The sequence below is a fragment of the Eumetopias jubatus genome, unplaced genomic scaffold, assembly GCF_037043125.1.
Source record: "Eumetopias jubatus isolate StellerSeaLion01/CBP00866 unplaced genomic scaffold, mEumJub1_p1.0 scaffold_7, whole genome shotgun sequence".
Lineage (NCBI taxonomy): Eukaryota > Metazoa > Chordata > Mammalia > Carnivora > Otariidae > Eumetopias > Eumetopias jubatus.
This window is the reverse complement of record NW_028274813.1, coordinates 112,748,213-112,757,470: the sequence shown is the minus strand read 5'-3', so window position 1 is coordinate 112,757,470 and position 9,258 is coordinate 112,748,213. Positions and strand designations below refer to the sequence as shown.

Here is a 9,258-nt window from a genome sequence, read left to right as displayed (position 1 = left end):
GTGGGTGAGGTGAGGCTAGTGAGGTAAGTGGTGGGAAGCACCGGACCACTCATCTTCAAGGGACCATGTGGGTCTGGGCAATGCAGTGACCAGAGTAAGCTAAACAAATGAACAAATAAAACAAAACCCACTAATGTCCTGGGCTGCATAAAATCCCAGAAATTTCTTTCATATTTACCCCAGGAAGTAGGGAGGGAAGCTCATAATGAGCAAAATGGAATTTCTTGTCATCTCACCAGGAAGGTGCTCAGAATGGGGGTGCCTGGGTGGCTCAGTAAGTTAAGTGACTCTTGATTTCAGCTCAGATCATGATCTCCAGTCCTGGAATAGAGCCCCACATCAGGCTCTGCACTCAGCATGAGGTCTGCTTGTCCTTCTTCCTCTATTCCTCTCCCACTCTCGTTCTCTGTCTCCCTCAAATAAATAAAATCTTAAAAGGTGCTCAGAATGAGTTAAAATTTGATTTAGAGAAATGAAAGAAATGCACATTTCCTGAATGTGACCACTTGATTGCAAATTCATGTGTACCACATAAGGAAGAGCAGGACTGCTGGGTGGTGGTGAGTACCCATTTGAGTTTTGAGACCAAGAATTTAAAATGAAGTCATTCAGCCTGTTGGTGTGATTTCTCTCTGACAACATTCAGCTGCTCAGGTGCAGGCATGAACGCTCATCTCAGACTGTAGTGCTTAGTCAGACTGTGGTTTTTCCAGGAAAGTATGTTGGAGGTTGAGGTGAGTAAGGAAATGATTATAATGGTGAATCATGGACTCCAAGCTAGACCAGGAGGGAAATGAAGAATGGACAAGGAACTGGTGGGATTAATGGATTAGAGGTCTCAAAGAGGTTGAAGACTTAGCAAATAGGGTCCTAGCACACAGAATTGAAAGGATGGGAGGTGGTAAATGGAGAGTGAGCTATTATATTTTCATATTTCGAAGATGGGGTCCTTTTGGGGTGATTAAAGTGTTGAGGGTGTGAACTTGGAAGGGTAGCTAAGTGAAGAGGGTTGTTGGAGGTGAGAAGATCAAAGGACTGAGAAACCAGGGTATTGAACAGATCATCAGCATGGATGTTAAACTCACCCATGGTGTTCAAGCATGGTGCTAGTGGAAGGGGCAGGGAAAGATTACATTGGTCGTCAGAAGATGACAGCAATCAAGATGGTCGTAAATCTGACGGGTAGTCAGATTTAGGGTAGTCAGATTCAGGGTAGTAAATCTGAATAGGAAGAACTTCAAATGAGCAGAGATCTTTGCAGGAGGTGCGTGGGGGAAACCATTAGGAAATTCAAAGTCAACTCTAATATCACTATTATATTTTACTGACATCCTTCCTATGGCCAATGAACCGCACCAAACAAAACCATCAGAAACCTTTCAACTGGGAATGCTTTATTATAGATCTTGCCACCAGGAGGCGCTGTCAATAGTGGAACGCGGACCTCCAAGCAATCCCCGGAGGCCAGGAAAGTGTGTTTCAGCCTGAGCACTGAGGACCCCTACGGCTCTTGTGAGATATTGCAAGGAGCTCAGCCATCCTTCCACACAGCAGCGCTTACCTGTAGAGAGATTCTAAGCGTCTGTAAATCTTAAGAAAAAAAGAAAAAAAAAAAAAAAGAACAAAACGCAGATTCTTAAATTCCTTTAACGAGGTTACTGAGCTATTGGAAGGTTTTAGTTATCATGTATTTTTCCAACAAAAGAGGTCTAAAAGTACAGCTACTAGCATGTACTGGTTTTTATTTTTAAACAATTTTTTAAAGATTTTATTTATTTATTTGAAAGAGAGAGACACAGTGAGAGAGGGAACACAAGCAGGGGGAGTGGGAGAGGGAGAAGCCGGCTTCCCACCGAGGAGGGAGTCCGATGTGGGGCTCGATCCCAGCACCCTGGGATCATGAGCTGAGCCGAAGGCAGACGCTTAACGACTGAGCCACCCAGGCGCCCCACTATCATGTAGTTTTATGATATTTTCTCCCGGGTAAAAGGAGTCCACATAACTGCAGGTTTTGATAGTTGATGGTAACACCATACTTAAAAAAATTTTTTCCCCAGGGACACCTGGGTGGCTCAGTGGGTTAGGCATCTGCCTTCGGTTCAGGTCATGATCCCAGGGTCCTGGGATGGAGCCTCCTGTCAGACTCCCTGCTCAGGAAGGGAGTCTGCCCTCTCCCTCTCCCCCTGCTTGTGCTTGCTTGCTTGCTCACACATTCTCTCTCTCTCTCCCTCATATAAATAAATAAAACCTTAAAAAAAAATTTTCCCCCAAATTATTTGTTGTAAGTAGCATGACACAGTGGGAAGAGTATAGGGCTGGAGTTAGAATTGCAGCAGCAGCAGCAGCAGCAATATTTATTATCATTATAATCAACATTTGAGTGTTTACATGCACCAGAAACTGATGTGAACATTGCATATAAATTGATCATTTATTCCTCCTATAATCTTATGAGGTAGGTACTATCATTAGCCCCATTTGACAGAGAAATAGGGAGAGATTAGGTCACTTGCCCAATGCCACACAGCTAATAGGTGTCGTGGGGGTAGTGGGATGGACTTGAATTTCATTTTTCCCCTAACCAGAATAGTTAGGAGAAAACACCTCTGAATCTCAGTAGCTTAATTCAACGGACATTACCTGCTTTACACAGGTTGGCAGGAGGCCTGGGCTTTTATTGTGCTGAGGGACCCAGGCTGACATTAAGTTTCATTTTGACACATGCATTCACCATCACCATCGCTGATCTCCACACAAGGTAAAGAGCATCCTATAGTGTCTGCAATGGCAATGAAATACTTCTGCTTGAAAATGATGTGTGTCATCTCATATTTCACCAGTCAAAGCAAGTCTTACGCCACTCCCAACTTCGAGGGGGCAAGGAAATGCACTCCTGCCATAAGCCCGGAAGGAGTCAAACCAGACTGTTTGGTACTAATGATTACCACTAACACTCAGGCCCTGGGCAGGTCACGCCTTTCTTGGCCTTAGTTTCCCTACCCACAAAATGAGCACAATCATTTTGCAAGGATCCCTTGTTATGAGGCTCCCTAATTAAATGGGGATGTTGATTATTGTTACGGTTGCATCCCACCAAACTTCCACTAGCGGAAAATCTGTCTCACCACAGGCAGCCTTGTAGCCCTGCATACACAGCTGTCTGCAGAATGGCCTTTATCCTGGGATACCTGCCAACCTTTTGGTCACACACACACCTAAAGTCTCGGAGGATATTGCTTTCATTTCCATCAACAACGTGCGACAGTTGTCCCAGTGCGACAGTTGTAGTCCCTAAGCTTTGCTCAAAAGCTTAGTCTGGAACCACCACCTGTCCAGTTCATGTTGAAAGCTTGAGACTACTTTGGCTTGAGCCTGTGAGGGTCTTGGTGAGTGTTCCTTCCTTCTGGTTCCCCAAGCTCGATCTTTGAATTGAGTCAGATCACCAGGACTGTTTACTTGTTTTCTCACAATTTCACTCCACAGACACTCCCCAGGATGTCGGCTCTGACTCAGAGATGAGCTAAGCTACAGAAACTCCTTTGTTGGCTAAGGATTGACGGTGCTGATAGCAGTACAAAAAAGTACCCTTAAAAAGTGCGTTTTTCACTTCTGTGCGAACAGTAGTGACCACACTGCAGAGCACTTCGCTGGCTCCTTTCCTATGGGTCGTTTTGCTGTGCAGTCATTTGTCTCTTCCTTGTTCCTCTGATAGATTAGGTTGTGAACTTCGTGAAAACGGGGAAAATCTTTTCATCTGGGTTTCACAGCAGATGTGAAAACTTGGTACCCAGCAGGTTCTCAATAAATGTTCGGTGCATAAAAATGCTTCTGAAGATTCTCCATGTAAGTTAATACACGATGATTTCCTTGTAGAATTTAGTGTCTATGGATGCGCAATTAGGCTAGCTGAACTTCAGGCCCTGAGATTCTGTGAAACTAAAATAAGGTCGAAATGGGGGAGGAGGAGGAGAAGCGCGCGTAAAAGGAGGACATCTCAAGCGGCCGGAGCAAAGGTGGAAGCAGGAAGCACAAGGTAACGTCGGTCACGGAGAGGGCATCACTTTGCCTGGAAGATTAAAACAGGTGAAAGAGGAAGGTTGGAGCCAGATGCCTGTAGGGGTCTAAGGTCAAAATCCAGAAGGAAGAACTGACAGGATTTTGACTGGAGACAATGAGAGGAAGGCGTAAAAAAGGCAGTGGTGCATCAAATTCTGCGGCCAAGAGCGCCCACAAATGAAAAGCAGGATGAGAGGAGGAAATATATCCTGTCCCCAAAGCTTCGTCTTATCTATGGGCGCTCCTGTTTCACAGAGGGTAAGCCGAAAGCAGAGTCTACGGTTCCCCAGGGCCAAAGGAGTAGAGGAGCCCCGCCCTGCTCCGTCACGTGGCCAGAAGCGCCCTCGGCACGTGACCCACCTCGCTCTAGGCCAATCAGCTTCCGCAGGGGCGGGACACCGAGTCTGAGAGGCGGGAGCATCAGGGAGGCCGCCTCTTCTCGCGAGCCTTGCCTCCGTCTCTCCTTAGCCGCCCACGGCCCGGAGAGAAGATCTCGCGAGGCTTGGGCGCTGCGGCGGTAGGAGGAGGACGGAGAAGGACGGAGTCTAGCTGTTGCTGCCTCCCTCGCTCACTCCCTCGCGCACTCGCCCGCCCCCTCCCTCCCTCCCCTCCCTCCCCCGGCCCCGGCTCCGGCCCCGGCCCATTCGCTGTTCGGTCTTTCGCAGGGAGGATGTCGGGCTCGTCGCTTCCCAGCGCCCTGGCCCTCTCGCTGTTGCTGGTCTCTGGCTCCCTCCTCCCAGGGCCAGGCGCCGCTCAGAACGGTAAGCAGGGGGCCGGGGGCGGGCCGGGCGGGGGCCGAGGGACGCCGGCGGCAGGAGGAGGCCGTCCCGGGCCCGAGGAGGTGCCGGAGCCAGGGGAAGAGGGCCGGTCGAGAGTCTGAAGGGCTGCGCACCCAAGGGGAGATGCCGGTCGGGAGTTCGAAGAGGCGCGGGTGTGAGAACCGAGGCGCCGGTCCTAGAGGTGGGGGCGTCCGTTAGGAGCTTGAGGTGTTGCTGACTTACAGGCTTCACGTCGTGGGGCCCGTCGCTGCGAGTCGGCGAGGGGACACCGGGAAGCCCACGTGAGGAGCTGGAGTAGCGGGGGCGGATGAGGAGGGGGCGCAGCTTTTAAAGAAGGTGGTAGAAGACAGGTATTTGTTTAAGGCGACGAGATTGGTGCCAGTCAGGCTCCCCAAGAGAATGGGGGTCCCGGGCACTGGGGTCATCTAGGATTCTACGGGGGCCCCGTGAGACTGGTGACATCCTTAAAAAATAAGGGAGACACTGCGGGGGGAGGGGAGTCCTGAAGAATCCTGAGCAGAGTACTAGAGCCCCAAGGAGGGGTAAAGACTCAGGGAACCTTGGATATGGAGGTGGAGGGAAGGTAGGTGGGAAGCTAAGGTAGTGGGTTGGCTGCAGTAAGGGATCTGGAAAGAGAAGCAGCTGTGGCTCTCAACGAGATGGGGGAAGAGGGCTGGGTTTGCTAAGGAGGGTGGAGTGTTGGGCATTCTAGGGTAGTGGTTGGGAGAGCAAAAAGGAGTTTCTAAATAAGGAGAGGAAAAATGAGCAGAGGATGGGGAGAAAGGGTTGAAACGGAGGTAGGGAAAATATTTATTAGAGCAATAAGGGTGCCTAGGTACAGAGATGGGGGTGGGGGAAAGACAAAGTAAGGGAAGGGAGTAAAATGCAGGAAGCCGGGGGTGTAATGTTGGTTTGCATTGTGGAGGGTATATTAGGGACGGGAGGAGCTGAGTTGTGGCGAGTGCTGTATGATATTGTTTAGGGCTTTGGGAAGATAGACACACATAACTGGAACTGCAGTGGTGGAACTGGATCTGACTGAAGAGAGGGAGATGGAAGAAGTGGGTTTTAAAGATGTAAAAGTTTCAGAGCAGAACAGACATTATTTCTGAGGACCACGAAAGTAGTTCCTGAGATGTGTGCAGTCTATAGTGGAAACAATTGGGTTTTGAACTGAAGCTCTTTAGAGAAGATGGAGAAATGGTGGGAAATCATGGTGATGGGGGATCAAGACAAAAAAGATTCTGTGTTACAATTCAGCTGCTGAATTGATCTTTCAGAGGTGAAAAATACTGTGAACTAGTTTCTGCTTTTGTGGAAACAGCCTTTAAGAGGTTTAAAAATATTTTTATAGGAAAGAATTTATGAGAAGTCCCTACTAGCGAGTGAACTAGAAATTATTTTTGCTAATTCTTCAGTGTCTCGTTATACTAGAACAATTTAAAATTACTCTTATTAAAATAGTTGGAATTTAATGGCTTTCATTTAAAAAAAAAATCAATGACAGAGCCAATGGAGTTAAGTATCCTATGGAGAGTCTGGGCTTAAAATGCTGAAGATTATGGTGAAAATATATCAATAAGGGATTGAAAAAGCACCATCAGTTAAATATAAGTGTTTGTTGTACCAGATTGCACTAATCAAATCTTATGTATGCTTCATGGCCTTGAATTATCACTGAAGGGGTCAGGAAGGAAATATTTTTAAGTCTCTAGCATTGAGTATGTGAAGTCGGTTGGGTATTTTTCACTTTCCTCCAAAGCTTGAGGCCACTGTGGAAGGCGGGGTAGAGTTAGTCTGATTCGTCTCATCAGTTTTTAGTTTGTGTTAACAGTATGACTTAAAGGAGCTTAATACTAATTTCAGCTATTTGATTTGTGGAAATAGCATAGTTTCATTTGGCATGATAGGTGAGAGATTCTTGATCTTAACATGTTTAATCTCTGTGCTGTGGCTTAGCTTCTTTCAATGATTTATAATACGGCAAAATTGTAGTTTCTTAGCAACTAAAGCAATGTTTCTGGATAGGCCTACCAAAGACTCGACTGGCTATTCTCAGTGATATGTGTTCTAAATACGGCATAGTGCAGCTTTTCCTTGAAATGAGCTTGAATTCAGTCATATGACCTGACTGGTGAAGTGAAGCTTAGCCCTGTAGATGACCCAAATGAATGTAAATTTAATTTAAGGAAGAAATGGCTGTGTTTTTGTGTGTTTGAGTCCATATAGGGAAGGATGCCATTTTATAGCTTTCTATAGCATGTTTTATGATAAGATTCATGCTTTCAACTGGTAATAGCCCTACAAGAGTCTGACCTCTTGTCATGGCGTTTGTATTTTATAGTGTATCAGAAATGGATACCATGCTTTGTATGATGTCAAAATGTTAGATTATTAATTTAAAATGATGATTTAGGAAAAAAAAAACCCTCCAAACCTAAGTGTTTCTGGATTAGGTATGTGGTAGTTTAGACTGATTATAAATGTTTTTCAAAAGGTCTCTCATTTTTTCCTATTTTGAAGAGTTTGATGACCTTCAAGGCCTCTTGCTTCTCAACTGTGACCCATTACCATAGAGACTCAAGGCTTTCATTCAGATAGACTTTCTCATCCAAATTTTAGACTTATAGGACCACAGCTTAAAGTAAAACCCTTAGTTAAGGAGTTGCTTTTTTGTATGTATCAAGAAAGATGTAATTCATTTTAAAGGAAGAAACTTGTTTTAAAAAGTAACCTGATAAAACATTCAAAAACTTTAGACTTTAAAATTGAATAAGGGTAAACCAAGCAGTATTATATGGTGATCAAGAGCACAGTCTTTGGATCCTGATAGACCTGGGTTTGAGTCCCAGATCTTCTAGCTAAGTGATCTTGTATAAAGTGCTTAATACTTCCAAGCTTCGGTTCTATCATCTGTAAAAGGAAGTTTATAATAATGCCAATCTCCTAGGGATGATGTGAAGATTAAATGAGATAATGGCTATAAAGCACTTACATTTCTGCCTGGCATACAGTGGCTTTCAGTAGGGAGGGAATTTTTACTATATGTAACACTTGTTACTATATGTAACATATGTTACTATATGTTACTATATGTGCCATATGCTACGTTAGGTAGCATAACAGTAACTATATGTACTAAATGTTTGCTCACTATAGTGTTCGCTGTTACTGTTGTTATTCCTTAAAAAGTAGCATTATTAATTACTTGTTTTTCATCATGTATATGTTGAGCACTTAACTGTTAATGCTGCTCATTATCTTGAATAAAATTAAGTAGGACATTTTGAAGGCCCTGAACAGAGAGGTTTGTGCTTTTGCTTATGTAACTTTAAATGACCAGCTGCACTGTGTCTGCAATTGCAAATTCTGGTGAGGAAGTTTATATTTTCATTGTCAGGGAGATTTTATGCCTTTCTTTTTCTTTCAGTGAACTAAATATCTTTCATATGGATTAGGTATCATCTTTTTATAGAATCACATTGTGAAAAAGAAGCTAAATGTAGTGCCTGGCACACAGTGGGAGTGTTGGAGATGTTAACTAATGAGTGAACGTGGAGTGGAGTGTAGAAATGCAGTATATTCATACTGAAAATATAAAATTTGATAATTAACAGTGCTTAGTGGGAGAAAATAAGGAGTCTAATGAATTTTATTATTAATGAACAAAATTGTAAGAAACCATTTTGCTTGGGTGATAACTAGATAGTTGTGAACATTGTCATATGTAACAGTGCCAGTATTAGCAATAGATGATTCACAAATCTTTTTCTTTTCTGTCAAGTGCTGTTTGCTTCGGTGGTTTGGCAGTTTTCTCTCCGTATGTTTTTAGACATGTACTTGCTATTGATTATGCATCTCTTCTGTGGGTGAACTGAAATGAGTGACAGAAGACAGATGTTACCTATGGCATCTGTGGTGCAAATGACATGCCAGATGTCAAGCAAGAGTTCTTAACATAATTAATCCAAATAAGATTTTAAATGACCAGAAGAAATAGTTTACCTTGGAATAAAGCATTTCCCGAGGATTATAAGCCTCCAGTCTCTCAGGCAACTGATAAGTGTCACTACTAATAGAATGGAGCACCTAGGCATGACAAATTGGTCTTGGGTCTCCGGTAGAAAGGCCATGTTACTAAGTCAGGATTCTTCCTGGGCTCTTAGTCTTTGTTTTTCAAGGTTACTGATTCTGAATTAGAAAGAGATGCAGATGGGGTTTTTGTGTTGTCAGACTTAATAGAGCTGACCTGTTAATACACCAAGGTTTAAAACAACAAAAGGAAATAAAAGCCCTTAAATATAAATGTGCTCCACAGTCCAAACATTTGCCATAAATTGAGTGAAGATCATTGCAGGTCTGACTTTGAGTGAGTTATTCAAATCTTCATGAGAAATTAGACAAGTTTGTCTTGAAGGAATCC

At 44.1% G+C, this 9,258-nt stretch overlaps 1 protein-coding gene across 1 annotated transcript in view; it reads left to right on the top strand.

The window, feature by feature from the left end:
• Positions 1–2,784: 2,784 nt before the first annotated feature.
• The window catches only part of NPTN (neuroplastin), a 73,660-nt gene continuing 67,186 nt past the window's right edge, over positions 2,785–9,258 (top strand). Inside the window, exons 1-3 of the mRNA XM_088025181.1 lie at positions 2,785–2,931; positions 4,427–4,573; positions 4,797–5,016. Of these exons, the coding sequence (XP_087881307.1) occupies positions 2,785–2,931; positions 4,427–4,573; positions 4,797–5,016 (514 nt within the window). The remainder of the gene's footprint in view (positions 2,932–4,426; positions 4,574–4,796; positions 5,017–9,258) is intronic.